This window comes from Apium graveolens, chromosome 5 (genome assembly GCF_009905375.1).
Source record: "Apium graveolens cultivar Ventura chromosome 5, ASM990537v1, whole genome shotgun sequence".
Taxonomy (NCBI): Eukaryota; Viridiplantae; Streptophyta; class Magnoliopsida; order Apiales; family Apiaceae; genus Apium; species Apium graveolens.
Window position 1 is genome coordinate 99,346,234 of NC_133651.1, and position 16,485 is coordinate 99,362,718.

The window sequence follows — 16,485 nt, forward strand, 5'->3', positions numbered from 1 at the left end:
ATGCAGAATCCCATTTTTCTCACAAAATTCTCTCATGACAGAATTCTTGAACTCAGTTCCATTATCACTCCTGATTCTTCTAACCTTGAAATCAGGATGATTATTGACTTGACTTATGTGATTGATTATGATTTCAGTGGCCTCATCTTTAGACTTTAGGAAATATGTCCAAGAGAACTTTGAGAAATCATCTACAATTACTAGGCAAAATCTTTTCCTTGAGATGGACAACACATTGACTGGTCCAAACAAATCCATGTGTAGCAGTTGCAAAGGTTCTTTAATTGTTGAATCAAGTTTGTTCCTGAATGATGCTTTAATCTGCTTCCCTTTTTGGCAGGCATCACACAATCCATCCTTAGAAAACTCCAATAGAGGAATGCCTCTAACCAGATCTTTCTTTACTAGCTCATTCATGGTCTTGAAGTTTAAATGGGACAGCTTCTTGTGCCATAGCCAACTTTCATCCTGACTTACTTTACTGAGAAGACAAGTAACAGATTCTGCATTATATGAGTTGAAATCAGCTAGGTACAAATTTCCTTTTCTCACACCAGTGAGAACCACTTTGTTGCTTCTTTTATTAGTCACAACACAGGCTTCTGAGTTGAAGGTTACTGAGTTGCCTTTATCACAAAGCTGGCTGATACTCAACATATTGTGTTTGAGACCATCCACTAAGGCAACCTCCTTAATGATGACATTGTCCTTTGAAATCAAGCCATATCCCAGAGTATAACCCTTGCTGTCATCTCCAAAAGTAATACTTGGGCCAGCTCTCTCCTTGAACTTTGTGAGCAGGGTAGAATCACCAGTCATGTGTCTTAAACAACCACTATCCCAGTACCAAAGATTCTTTCTGTTTTCCTGCACACATCAAAATCAAATCAAGTTGATTTTGGTACCCAAGTTTCCTTGGGTCCTGCCTTGTTATCTTTCTTTTTCTGTTTCTTAGGCTTTATCTCATTTGACTTGGGGATATCAGATTCATCCTTGGTCATTTGAGTTGGGCCTTTGAAACCATTCATTGTAACAGAATTATCATGCATATTATAATCAACAGGGAATGGCATGCTATTAGTAAACATGTTATTCCAGTAAGGCATGCTAAATGGAATTTATGGCATACTAAATGCAGCATAATAAGGATTAGGTGCAAATGGTATATTCGCAAACTGTGCATTCATATTCTGTGTAGACATAACATTCATAGGCATGGGAGGCATGGCATTCATGTTAGGAAAGTGAGGTGGCACAGACATGGAAGTAGGCATGGCAGATTTGCAATTACTAGACAAATTATTTACACTACCACAGTTGACAGATTTTTCTAGGAGTATATTTATCAGGTGTGTAGTTATTGTGTTTGTTAATCCCTACTTTACCATTTCTATTGTTTTTCTTTTTAGCCTCAATTTTTACCTCAATCTTTTCAAGTCTGTCACTTAACTGTTTGACAGTCATGTGACCAACATTAGCCTTTTTCCCTTTCTTAACTTGACTCGATTCTCCTGAAACAAAGTTCTTGGAAACAGATCCATACTTCTCATTCAGCTTAACAAGTTTGGCTTTACTGATAGGCTTGCTCATAGCCGACGGATGAGGATTTTCATCATTCGACGGATAACCCTTTTTGTTATCTGACGGATGATCCTCATCATCCGTCGAGTCTACATCTGTTAGCACTCCATCTACCAAATTTGGTTCTAGTTTCTCTTTGTTCTTTTTCCAGGCTGCATCACAGAATGACTCAATTTCTTGAACTTTGGTGATTTGAGCATGGACATCCCTAGATGTTTTTCATGCCTTAATCACCTCCTGTTCACGCTCGAGCTGCTTCTTCAAAATTTCTTCTTTCTTCAAGGACTCAGTTAATTCCTCCTTGGCAATCTTACACTCAATTCTTAACTTTTCAAAATCAATGAACTGAGACTCAAGCACATTATTCCTCTCACTTAAAAACAAATTGTTTTATTTGATTTTAGCATTTTCTTTAGAAAATGCAATATTTGGAGGACCACGACCCCGAGGGCCTGTGATAAATACTATATTTGGAGGGCCAAATGCTGCTGGTACATCCAAAAACTCGGGGAAAACATATACTAGAGAAGTTATGCATATTGTTGGGGAAGCCCCGAAGAGGGCCAGGACAGGAGTGACAATGGCATTTGATGATTCTGACTTGGAGGGTATGAAATTTCCTCCTGACGACCCACTGGTCATAACATCGATAATAGGGAACAGCCCGGTGAAGAGGGTCCTCGTAGATAATGGTGCCTCGGTGGACATCTTGCTCCATGATACCTTTTTAAGGATGGGCTACAATGATTCTCAATTAACCCCGACCAATATGCCAATATATCGGTTTGCAGGAGTGGAATGCCCTGTGGAAGGGATAATTAAGTTGCCAATGACCATAGGTCAGGAACCAAGACAAGCAAAACAAATGTTCGACTTTGTGGTGGTAAAGGCTAGTTCAACTTATAATGCGATCATGGGAAGAACGGGAATACACGCCTTCAAGGCAGTCCCTTCTTCCTACCACTTAGTGATGAAGTTTCCCACCCGGAATGGGATTGGAGAAGAGAGAGGGGATCCAAAAATGGCAAGGAGTTGTTATGTGGCCGCTCTCAGGGCTGATGGAGTCGGGGGGGGGGGGAAGGTTCTGCCTATTGAAGATATGGATATCTGTGAGAATGATGATAAAAGAGGGAAGCCAACAGAAGACTTGGTTCCGATTCTTTTGGCTCCCGAGGATCCTGAGAAAGTGACTTTCATTGGAGCAACACTAGAGGAGTCCCTTAGAGGGAAGTTGGTGAAATTCTTGCAAAAAAATAGTGATGTATTTGCATGGTCAGCAGTTGATATGCCAGGCATAGATCCGGAACTGATCACTCATAAGCTGAATGTAGAGCCAAATTGAAAGACGGTAAAGCAAAAGAAAAGAAGCTTTGGTCCAGAAAGGCAAGAAGCAATTAAACAAGAAGTAGAGAAGCTCTTAGAGGCTGGTTTCATTGAGGAGATACAATTTCCGGAATGGTTAGCAAACCCTCTGATGGTAAAGAAGGCTAATGGAAAATGGAAGATGTGTGTGGATTTCACTGATCTGAATGACGCATGCCCTAAGGACTGCTTCCCTGTTGCCAAAGATAGATACATTGATAGATGTTACTACTGATCATGAGATGTTGAGCTTCATTGATGGATTCAGTGGATACAATCAGATCAAGATGCACAAGGATAAAATCCCAAAGGTATCATTCATAACTGACTTTGGTGTTTTTTGTTATCTTTTTATGGCGTTTGGACTCAAGAATGCAGGAGCCACCTATAAAAGGCTGGTAAATAAGATTTGCAAAGATCTTATTGGTATGACCATGGAAGTTTATGTCGATGACATGTTATTCAAGAGTCTAGTGAAGACAGACCACATAACCCATTTGAGGGAAGCTTTTGAGGTCCTGATATATCACAAAATGATGCTAAATCCTGCAAAGTGTGCTTTCAGAGTGGGGTATGGAAAGTTTTTGGGACTGATGGTCTCCCAGAGAGGAATTGAGGCCAATACTGATAAACTAAAGGCAATTTTGGACATGGAACCCCCAAAGACTATCAAAGATGTTCAAAAGCTCACTGGAAAGGTTGTTGCGTTGGGGCGGTTCATCTCCAAATCTGGGGAAAAGTGCTTGTCATTCCTCAAATCCTTGAAGAAGATGAAAGATTTTATATGATCTGAGGAAAGCCAGGAAGCATTCGAAGAATTAAAGAAATATATGGCTCAGGCCCCGTTGTTAGCCAAGCCAGCTCTGAATGAAACTTTGTACTTGTACTTGGCCATTTCAGAAAATGCCTTGAGCGTTGTATTGGTTAAGGAGGAACTTAAAGTCCAGAAACCCATATACTATGTTAGCAAGATTTTGTATGGAGCTGAGTTGAATTATTCAACTATTGAGAAGTTTGCTTTAGCCTTGGTAATGGCCTCAAAGACGTTGCGCCCATATTTCCAGGCTCATAAAATTGAAGTGCTAACAAATCATCCCTTGAGGAATATTATTCATAGTCCCAAAGCTAGCGGAAGGCTGATTAAGTGGGTAATTGAGTTAGGAGAATTCGACATCAAGTACAAGCCACAGAAGGCAATAAAGGCTCATGCATTAGTTGACTTCATAGTGGAATGTGCTATACCCAACCAAGAAGTCGGGGGGCAAGAAGATACTATACCTCAAGACACAGAAGGTGATAAAGGAGACAAAGAAAATGGTGTTAAAGAGTAGGAGTATTGGGTTCTCTATTTTGATGGAGCATCAAAAACAAATTCAAGCGGAGCAGGACTAGTTTTACAAAGCCCAGATGGGTTCCTGATCGAATATGCTATGAAACTAGATTTCCCAACTACAAACAATGAAGCAGAATATGAAGCTCTGATAGCTGGCCTCGGCTTGGCAGGGATATTGAGAGTCAAGAACTTAAAAGTCTGTGGAGACTCGAAGTTGGTCATATCCCAGGTCAAGGAAGAGTTTGAGGCAATGAATGATACAATGGCTAAGTATGTCTGCCTAGTCAGGGCTGTGATAACTCAGTTCGATGAATGCCATGTTGAGCATATCCCAAGGGATGAAAATGCTAAGGCGGATGCGTTGTCTAAGTTCTCTTTATTGGAGATAGAGAAGAGTTCAGGAAGTGTGTACTTCCGCGTTTTAAAGACAAGGAGCATTGATGTTAAACTTGTAGCTCCCATAGGGCTGAGGACATCTTGGATAGATCCCATTAAGGCCCATATCCAAACTGGTTGGCTTCCAAACGATGTGAATGAAGCACGAAAATTGGCTGTTCGAGCGCTGAGATATTCTTTGATCGATGGGATTTTTTACAAGAGATCTTATGTGGTTCCTTACTTAAGATGTCTCAGGTCTGATGAGGCACGCTTGGCTCTTGAAAAGGTACACAAAGGTATCTATGGGCAATACCTGGGGGCAGAGCACTGGCTCATAAGTTAACCCGTTTAGACTTTTATTGGCCAGAGATGATGGCTGATGCCAAAGAATATGTGAAGAAGTGTGATCATTTTTAGAAATATGCACCGATTGTTCGACAACCCCCCAAGATGTTAACTTCCATCAACTCTCCCATCCCCTTTGCCATGTGGGGAATGGATATACTTGGGCCTTTCCCCATGGCCACGACATAAAGGAAGTTCGTAGCTATTTATTATTTTACTAAGTGGATTGAAGCCAAGCCTTTGGCCAAAATCATAACTAAGCAGGTTGCACAATTCCTGTGGGAAAATATCATGTGCCGATATGGAATTCCCCGTATCCTAGTTATCGATAATGGAACACAGTTCAATAATGAGGAATTCAAGAAGTATTGCGAGGAGAATGAGATCGAATTGCGGTTTACCTCCGTAGCTCACCCGCAAGCCAATGGGCAAGTGGAAGTGGCTAATCGTATAATCTTGGATGGACTGAAAAAGAGGATCAAGAAATCAAGGAATAATTGGGTAGATGAAATACTCCCAATACTAGGGGCTTATATAACTACTTGTAGAGTCACAACTGGAGGAACTCCCTTCATGTTAGCATATGGGGCAGAAGCGGTTGTTCCTGTGGAAATATCATATTCGTCTCCCAGGATCCAAGCTTTTAATGATGAGAAAAATGAGGAGGGGCAAAGATGAGCCCTGGATCTAATTGATGAAGTACGGGATGAGGCACATGCCAAGATAGTGGAATATCAGAAGAAGGCTTCTTTCTACTACAACCTAAGGGTGAAAGAAAGGTTCTTCAAATCAGGAAACTTGGTTCTGAGGAAGATGGAAGCTTATGGTGTAGGGCAGAAGGGAAAACTCGCCCCAAATTGGGAAGGGCCATACAATGTCAAAAGTGTTCAAGGACGAGGATCCTACAAGCTAGAGACTATGGATGGTTTTGAAGTCCCGATAATCTGGCACGCACAGAACCTAAAGATTTACTATGTGTAAAATCGTTGAGCACGATTCTCACTTGTCAAAGTGACAAGTAGGTTGAAAAGCACCTGGAAGGTTTGCTTGCTTAGGATTTTTATAAATTCGATAGAAGTTATGTTTTAGTTTTATCAGGGTTGAACCCATCTCGTGTAAGGAGTTAAAAATACCAAGTTATAATGAAAAACATTCAGTTTGATCTAGTTTGTTGAATTGTTAGATTCTGAAAGACAAACAAGGTTATAAACTTGAGTTCAGGAACTTGAAAGGTTAAACTATGATAATACTTGAGATTTGATTACTAGACAAGACAAGTAAAAACATGCAAAGTCTATTACAAAGTCTAAAAATGTCTGAAGAAAAGTAAAATATATAAGGCAAGGGAGTTTGACCTTAGAAGGCTCAGATTCCTCGGAGCCACTATCTGAAGTCTCCTCATATGTCTCCTGAGTTGGCCCCTTGGAAGTTTCTTCAGAAGTCTCCGCGGAGGTCTCCTCGGAACTACCCTCAGACGCCTCAGATGCCTTTGGAGATGCTGGTTTTGGAAGTTCTTCCACTCTGGCCTTCTTTACACTAGGTTTGGCCTCTTCCTCAAAAGAAGATTCCTTTTCTTCGGAGCTAGACTCAGGTTCTTTCCTTTTCTGACTTTGGCTCACGACCGGGGCCTTTGATGTAGAAGCTCCGTGACCAGGAGAAGGAACTGATCGTTCCTCTTCTCGGATAAGCTCCACGGCCCTATCAGTTACTCCCCCAGCCTTGGGATCTTGAGAGGGCAGGGGAAGGATTCTGCCTCAAGCGTTTCCGAGTATTCAGCCTGAATGGCCTCAACCGTGGCATCCCAGCCCTCTTTGTAACTCACGGGGTGAGTAAGCATGTCATGCTCCACCATCAGGTCTTGGAACTCCTGAGTGTCCATCCAGGCGTCAAAGGCTTTATCTTTTTGATTTTTGAGAATTATAATCTCACCCCAAGCCGTTTCGAAATCAGAGGTTGAGGAGGCAAGTTGGGCCTTGAGGTTTTCAATTTCTTGGTTGGCCACTTCCAATTTCTTTGTCGTATCCTCTAAGCCAACCTTCCAAGCCTTAGCTTGATGAAGCGCCCCTTGGAAATGGACGTTCACCTAAAAGAGATAAAGAAAAAGTGAGAAAAATAAGGAAACTCACGACAAAAAGTAATAGTGACAAAAAATAATAAGAAATATACCGTCGCTAGGGCCTGAGCGCCAAACAGCTCTTTGGCCTCCAAGTCCTATTGAAGGACAAAATCCTGATAGTCCACCGGGGAAATAGACTGAAGCGACCATTCCTTGGCATGCTTCGTATTCCCGACAATTGTGTATTTTCCCCGAATTCCCCAGGCCGATTGGAAGAAGGACCCTGGCTTCTGTTTAGTACGCAGGGATTGGCTGGGGCCTTCCTCATCCCCTTCTTTTATCTATAGTAGAAATTCGGGGAAACAATCTCCCAGGCATGGGTCTTTGAAGACTTTCCCAGCCCTTTTCATCCTTGTGGTTTCCAAGTCCTTGGGCTTGGTCCCCTCTAATATCTTTTCAGCCGCTGCATGAAAGGTTAAAAGTGAGTTAAGTCTAGAAACGGACCAAGCTAAATATGCAAAAAATGAAAAATAAAGGTTGGAAATTACTTCTCATAGATACGGGAGAAAGGCCGCGCTCGACCAAAACCATCTCCTTGATAAGGTCCCAGGAATGAGATGTCCTGTTATCCTGGGTAAGGAGGTTGAAAGCTATTGTCTCTTTTTTCAAACAACGCAATGTCATTGGGGCTTCCGTCTACAACCTTCTCGAAAGATGAACGGAAGAGCGTCCCCCAGTCGCCGCCTTCCCAAACCAAGTACAAAAATTCCTTTTTCTGCCCCAAATTGTTGATAGGGATGGATTTACCATTTACAATATAGGTAATTGTGGGGCGTTGGTTCAAACTGACCCACCTCGGGTTCTTGTCAGGGCTATTCTTAAATTGGAAGATCTTTTGGAACACAGCGACTGTCGGGGCCACATTGTGCTTAGCACATTGTGACAAGAAGCAAAGTATCAACCTCCACGAATTCGGAGGGAGTTGGAAAGGGTTGATCCCGATATCTGCTAAGAGAAGATGAATAAAAGGGTGAAAGAGGAACCTGACTCCAGCCCTGAGCGTGTCCCTGTAGACACATAGAGCATCTTTTTTCCAGTGGCAAGCCCTGTCTGCGGCACTTGCAAAAACCAACTTGTAGGGATTTTGGACCTTGTAAATGTTGGTTAGCTTCTCCAACTCCTTCGCATCTTGGAACGTACTGATATGATCAAATGCATCCAAGTGAGCATCAGAAGGGTACTCGTCCCCACGGGTGTTGATCATATCGATCAAGGAGGAATACCTTGATCGAATAGGGAACTCGTTGGACTTCTTGGCCACATTCATTTTAGCCAAACGGGTCATTCTCTTATCTGCCATCTAAAAAAGAGCAAAAGAAGCAGATTTAGGCATAAATCTAAGCATGTGAAGACAAGAAAAACAAAAAGAATACAAGAAATATACCTGGGAGTTTGTAGAGCCAAAAGAAAAAGCGAGTAAAGGCTTAGAAAACTCTGAGAAAGACCTAGGGTTTTTTGTGAGGGAGAAGAAGAGAACTCAAGGAGCAAGAAATGAGAAGTGAGGTGAAATGACTCACTTCACTTACTTATATAGGCAACATGGAGAAGGTGAAGGGGAAAAAAAGCCCATAAACACAGAAGCCCGGAAGAAAAGCCCAAGATCTGGAACATTCCAGATTACTCTTGGGAATTCTGAAGAAATCTAAGGAAATCTATATAAATCCAAATAGAATTAGAAAAAGGCCCAATTCAAAGCCCAAATCCAAATATAATTTGGAAAAGGCCCAATTCAAAGCCCAAATCCAAATATAATTTAGAAAAGGCCCAATTCAAAACCCAAATCCAAATTGAATTTGGAAAAGACCAAATTAGAGGGCCAATTAGGAAAAGACCAGGCCCAAATCCAAATTGGATTAGGAAAAGCCCAATAAAATCAACTCGTCCAAATAGACCAGGGTTTAGGTCGAGGTTGAGGTCGTAAATCCTATTCAAAATCTTTCGAACAGGAGCCAGAAAAACACCCACCTAATAGACCAGGATTGAGGTCGTGAATCCTGGTTGAATTTATTCGAACAGGAGCCAAAATATGACCAATATTTCGACCAAGATCCAGGTCGTCAAAACGACTAGGATCTAAGTCGAGGTTTAGGTTGTGAATCCTGGTCGAATTTATTCGAACAGGAGCCAAAAAATGACCAATATTTTGACCAAGATCCAGGTCGTCAAAACGACTAGGATCTAAGTCGAGGTTTAGGTCGTGAATCCTGGTCAAAGTTATTCGAAAAGGAGCCAAAAAATGACCAGAATTTCGACTAAGATCCTAGTCGTCTTTGAACAGGAGCCAAAAAATGACCAATATTTTGACCAAGATCCAGGTCGTCAAAATGACTAGGATCTAAGTCGAGGTTTAGGTCATGAATCCTGGTCAATTTTATTCGAAAAGGAGCCAAAAAATGACCAGAATTTTGACTAAGATCCAGGTCGTCAAAACGACTAGGATCCAGGTCGAAATCCTGGTCGTATGCATTCGACCAGGCATCAGGTGTTGGCCACAATTTCGACTAGGATCCAGTTCGAAATTTCGACTAGGATCCTGGTCGAAAAAGAGCTGAAAATTTCAAGAAAAATTCCTGAAAGTTGGAAAAAATTACTGGAAATTGCTAAAAATTCCCAAAAAATAGGGAAAAATAAACGAAAATCCCAGAAAATTAGAAAATAATTTTGAAAAATTATTTTTGATAAAATACTCTTGAAATATTAAAGACATAATACCTCTGAGTATCAGAATATTCTGGAAAATTAGGAAAAAATCCCAAAAATTAAAGGAAAATTCCTGAAAAATACCTGAAAATTCCTAAAAAGAAAGAATAAGGTAAGGAAATAATAGGGAAGTTCTAAAACAACCCTGAAGCCATGTGCAAGGCAAATCATTTTAAATGTGTAGGTCGCTCCACACCTTACGCAAAAACGATACCCTGTAAGGGAACAAATGAACTTAACTTCTGCGAAATCTTTTACGATTTCCCAGAAGTTGGGGGCAAATGATATGGGCCTAAAATTAGCCTAGGAATATAATTAATATTGAATTAATTAGACCTGATACGGTCCAATAACGAAGCCCAATTAACAAGGCCCGAAACCTTGATTATTTATTAAATTTGTAATTAATAAATAGGGAAAATTAACAGCTTATTAAATGAGTCCAATCAGTGATATAAATCTATAAAAGATAGCCTTAAAGGCACCTACACTCGCAAGGAGTCTGATCCCTTGATTCTAGGACTTCAAAGTCTATCCAAAGTCTGAGACTTGTTTAGCAAGTCTCCTAACCCTAGTTCAATTTAAGGACTCCCAACGTCTAAATAAGGGGTCTCACCCCACAGATCAGAACTACGTTTTTTGACTTGATTCTCTAACTCACAGAGATACGTAGGCATCTCGTAAAGGCAGAGTTAAGTTGTGAAACACGAGAGGAGCCATTAAAGGGCTTGAGCTCCCGAACCTTAGTAATAAATACAACAATTAATATACCCTAGTTTTCAATCCATAACAGTTTCATATTAAACGGACGAACGGTTTACTTATTATGAATAAAATAAGAAATAAATCAATTAATGATAATATTAATTGATTTTAAATACCTAAATATAAATTTTAAAAGATCAAAAATAATTTTTAAGAATTATTTGAATTAATTATAAATAAATATACTTTTTTAACTATATATAAATAAATTAATTGATTAATTGAATTAATCAATTAATTAAATCTATAAATAATTACTGAAAATAAATTACAAGTAATTAAATCAAATTTTAATTTTTGAAAATAATAAAAGAAAATAATTTTTGGAATTTAAAATAATTATGTAAATAATATTTTTTGAATTTAAGTTAATAATTAAATGATTTTGAATTTTAAAGAAAGGATTTTTAAAAATTAGAAATTAAATTTTGATTTATTTTTGAAAAGGAAAAATCAGAAACAGATTATTGAAACAGAAATTGGGGATTCAATAATCAAAACCGGGTCGGGGATTGGATCTAAAACGGGTTATGAGGAAAAATCCGGGTCGGGTTAAATACCCACCGGATTCTGGAAAATTACCCAGTTTCCGGCGGGGTTGACCGACTCCGGTGAGTCGATTTCCCGGCTAAAAATAATCGTTGAGCCGGTTTTTCATTCCCCACAGCACATACAATAACACAGTAATCAAATTCACATCCTAACATCACCAATTATCATTTTAAAATTGACGTCTCCGATCACAACCTCCATGGATACCGGCGAAAGATCAATAATCCGGAGAAAATATGAAATACTTCAATCCTCAACCAATAATTACGATTTATAGCTTAAATTAAACCCCTAAACATCTACAATATTTCCATATAATCAAACACAATCACAAATTCAAGAATAATTCTAAAAATCGATTAAAAAATTATATAAAAACCCAAAACTCGATTTAATCATTGCCTAACTCAAACAATATGATTTTATATGCAAATCAACTCTACAGATCAAGGTAAAGCTATATATAACATCAAGCACAATCAAAGATCACCATAAATCAAGAACCCGTTTCAAAAACAAGAATTAAAAATCGATTTTTACCAATACTCAATCTCGGGTATTAAAACTGATATCAAATTAACGGGCTTGTTGAGAGCTTTGATTTGGTATATAGAGCGTCAACAGAGGATCAACCAATCTCCTGAAATCATTGGATTTGTGTTCTTGAATGAATTTTACCCCCAAAATTGTGTTCTTGATTTTCTATTATCTGAAATATTTAATAAAAATAAATGAAATAAAAATATACTACAGCTATTTATATTTACATAAAATCAATACCCTAAAATAAATTAAGGGTGTTTTTATCCCTTAATTAGAATAATTACGCCCAAAAATAAATTAAGGGTATTTTTATCCCTTATATTTTAATTAAATATAAAATTTATGTCAAAATTCCCCAAAAATTATGAATTATTCAAAAATGCAAAATTAATTGGTATTTGAAATGCATGTGATTTTATAAAACATGAAACGTGAATTTTGTGGGCTTGGACGTCCCGGTGGGGTCCGGTCCGTTGATTTTTGAGAAACCGAAATGATTCCTCAATTAACAGAAAACCCCGAAAACACATAAAATACATTCAAATGCACATAAAATGAGATAAAACGAGTACCTCGATAAAAACGTAAATAAACATGTTTCCCGATTGCAGATCGATTTATATAAATGCAGTTTAAACATATATTAATTAATCGAAAAAAAATCTGGTCCTTGCGGGGCCACAGATAACAATTATAACACGGAATATCCTGGAAATAATCATTTTAAACTCATAAAACATATTATATTTAATTAACACAAAATATTTATATAATTTTTCGGGATATTACATCCTCCCCCCTTAACAGGATTCTGTCCTCAGAATCAGCCAAAGAAAACAAGTGAGGATACTTGGCTCATATTTTGCTTTCCAACTCCCAAGTTGACTCTTCAACCTTGGGATTCCTCCATAAGACTCGTACTAAAGACACCGACTTATTCCTAAGCACTCTCTCTTGTCGGTCTAAAATCTTCACTGGTCGCTCGACAAAAGACAAATCTGGTTGAATCTCTATTGGCTCGTTATCTATCACATGATTGGAATCAGGCAAATAACACTTCAACATGGATACATGGAACACATTGTGAATTTGCTGTATGTGTGGTGGTAAGGCTAACTCATAAGCGACTTTTCCCACATGCCTCAAAATCTCAAAAGGGCCAATATAACGCGGACTCAACTTCCCTCTCTTCCCAAATCTGGATAATCCTTTCCAAGGTGAAAACTTTAATAGCACTGCTTCTCCAACTTCAAATTCTATATCATTTCTTGCAGGATCGGCATATCTGCGTTGACGATCTTGAGCTGCCACCAATATTTTTCGTATGAGTTCGACTTTCTCTTTTGTTTGCTGGATCAATTTTGGACCCAAAATCTTTCTCTCGCCAACTTCATCCCAACAGATTGGAGATCTACATCTTCTACCGTACAGGGATTTGTAAGGCGGCATTCCAATACTGACATGATAACTGTTATTGTATGATAATTCAACTAATGGCAAATATTCGTCCCAACTTCCTTCAAAATCTAGTGCACATACCCTTAGCAAGTCTTCAATAGTCTGAATTGTCCTTTCACTTTGACCATCTGTCTGCGGATGATACGTGGTACTGATATTCAACTTTTTTCCGAGATAATCTTGAAAACTTCTCCAAAATCTTGAATTAAATCGAAGGTCTCTATCTGAAACTATAGATACTGGAGCTCCATGTCGAACTACAATTTTCTTCAGGTATAACCGAACCTATTTATCCAATAAGAATCTCTCGTTGATAGGAAGAAAATGTGATGACTTTGTCAGTTTGTCAATAATAACCCAATTAGTATCATGATTTTCCTTGGTCGTTGGTAATCCAACTACAAAATCCATTGCAAGATATTCCCACTTCCATTCTGGAATTTCCAATGACTGTAACAGTCCACTGGGCCTTTGATGTTTCGCTTTGACTCGCTGGTAAGTGTAACACTTACTCACTCATTCAATAATTTATTTCTTCATACTTGGCCACCAAAAGCTTTCTCTTAAGTCTATGTACATTTTTGTCCTCCCGGGATGAATTGAATATTTGGAGTTGTGACCATCTCGAAGAATTTCATCTTTCAGCTCAGCTACATTGGGTATCCATATTCTGGAAGAAAATTTTAAGCCTTTATCATCCTTTTGACTCTCTTTCTCTTCTCCTGTTAACTCGTCTTGTTCATGGCTCATTACTTCTTCCTGACATCTTCTTATATTCTCCAACAATTTTGGTTGAAAAGATATTGCACATAACACATCTGTAGACATACATGAAATACTGACCTCTATTCAAGCTTCTCAAATTCCTTGATCAATTCCTCAGATGAAGTGATCATGTTTAACCTTTATTTTCTGCTAAGAGCATCTACCACCACATTTTCTTTTCCTGGATGATATTTGATGATACAGTCATAATCCTTGATTATCTCTAACCAACTTTTATGTCTCATGTTCAACTCTTTCTGGGTGAAGATATACTTCAAACTCTTGTGGTCTGTGTAGATCTCACACTTTTCCCCATAAAGATAATGCCTCCATATCTTCAATGCAAACACTATAGCTTCCAATTCTAGATCATGAGTTGGATACTTCTCTTCATATGGTTTTAGTTATCTTGAAGCGTAGGCTATCATCTTGTCATGCTGCATCAAAACACATCCCAATCCTTTATACGACGCGTCATTGTAGATCACAAAGTTTCCTTGATCATCTGTTAAGACTAGCACTGGAGAAGATACTAATTTGTTCTTTAATTCCTGGAAACTCTCTTCGCATTTCTCATCCCATTCAAATTTCTGGTTCTTTCTGATGAGCTTTATCAATGGCATAGCTATCTTCGCAAAATCTTCCACAAATCTTCTGTAGTAACCTACCAGTCCCATGAAACTTCTTACTTATGTTGGTGTTTTTGCCTCTCCCAGTCGATTATATCTTCAATCTTTAACGGGTCCAATTTCACTCCTTTAATACTAATCACGTGCCCAAGAAATCATATTTCTTTTAACCAAAATTCACACTTAAAAAACTTTGTGTACAATTTCTCCTATCGTAGTGTCTCCAGAACTATTCTCAGATGCTCTGCATGTTCTTTTTCCGTCTTGGAATAGATTAAGATGTCATCTATGAACACAATCATAAATTTATTCAAATACTTTTTGAGCACTCGATTCATTAGATCCATGAAAGTTGCTGGTGTGTTTGTTAATCCAAATGCCATTACCAAAAACTCATAATGCCCATATCTGGTTCTGAATGCTCTCTTTGAAATGTCCTCTGGCTTGATATTCAGTTGATGGTATCCGGATCTTAAATCAATCTTAGAGAACCATATAGCGCCTTTCAGTTGATCAAACAAATCATCAATCCTTGGCAACAGATACTTGTTCTGAATGGCCAGCTTATTCAATTCTCGATAATCAATACACAGCCGCATACTTTCGTCTTTCTTCTTGACAAACAACACTGGTGTGCCCCATGGAGATACACTCAGTCTTATAACTCCTTTTTCTAAAAGATATTACAACTGAGTTTTCAATTCTTTCATCTCCACTGGTGTCATCTGATACAGAGCTTTGGAAACTGGTTCTGTTCCGGGTGCTAGATCAATCGCAAACTCAATTTCTATGTCGGGAGGTAACCCTGGAAGATCATCTAGAAAGACATCCAACTAGAATTGCTTCGAGCACGGGAACATCTTTGCTGATGTCTATCACATGGGCCAAATATGCCTCACAATTCTGACGCAATAACTTTTTCGCTTGTACTATCATTAAGAACTTCTTCAACTGCTTACTCCCTCTAAATATCACCTTCTTCTTACTATCCAATATCTGAAGCCTTACTTTTCTATTCTTATAATCAATCTGAGCGTTATTCTCTGACAACCAATCCATTCCTAAGATAACATCAAATTCTCCCAACTTAGCATAAAAATGATGTCCCGCTATTTTAATGTCACACCTCAGGCACACTCGGTCAACGGAAGCTTGGTTCTTATTAGCTAGTTCTATCATTAATGCTTGTTCTAACAATTTAACTTTGAAATGCAGTTTATCGAAAAAATCTTGAGAAATAAATGACCATGTAGCTCCAGAATCAATTAAAACTTTAGCATCTACGGAGTTGACTGGAAGCATACCTGCAACCATGTCGAAACTCTCAACAACATCCTTCATAGTCATATTGAATGTTCAGGTTTTGGGTTGAGCTGATGGTCCTTCAATCGTTGGCATACCCTGAGATGGAGCACCTGCGATCCTTGGTATGTTACATGTTGCACCTTGTGTTGGGCAATTTCTGGCAATATGCCCTGCCTTCCCACACTTATAACAAACAACCCCACATTCTGACCTTGATTCAGATTCTGACACATATTAGCAAAGTGTCATTTCCTGCCACACTTGAAATAAGTCATATTGGCATTACAATTCCCAAAGTTCTTTCTACCACAAAACTGGCAATCTGGCATTGGTGGACGATTGGACCTCTGTTGATTTGAATTCTTAAAATGGCTACCTTGTCCCCCATTTCCTGATTGTGGTCTTCTGAATCCCATATTCTTGTTACCCGAAAACTCTGGCCTTTTGTTGAAATGCCCCTGACAATCACCATACTACTGACCTCCTCCTGAGGTTTCTATTTTCCTTTTCTTCCCGTCCCTTTCTCTTTGAGACGTGTCGCTTCTACTTTCAATCAGCATCGCTTTCTGAACCACTTCCACATATGAAGTCAACTCAAACATGGCCACTCTATTCTGAATCCAAAATTTCAATCCTTATCCAAACCTTTTTCC

General features: G+C 38.8%; 1 protein-coding gene across 1 annotated transcript; it reads right to left on the reverse strand.

Annotated features, from left to right (window-relative positions):
• Nucleotides 1-12,530: 12,530 nt before the first annotated feature.
• On the reverse strand, nt 12,531-13,124 carry LOC141660280 (uncharacterized). The gene has a single exon (XM_074467252.1). It carries the CDS (start codon nt 13,122-13,124, stop codon nt 12,531-12,533), a length of 594 nt encoding a protein of 197 aa, XP_074323353.1.
• Between the last annotated feature and the right edge of the window lie 3,361 nt (nt 13,125-16,485).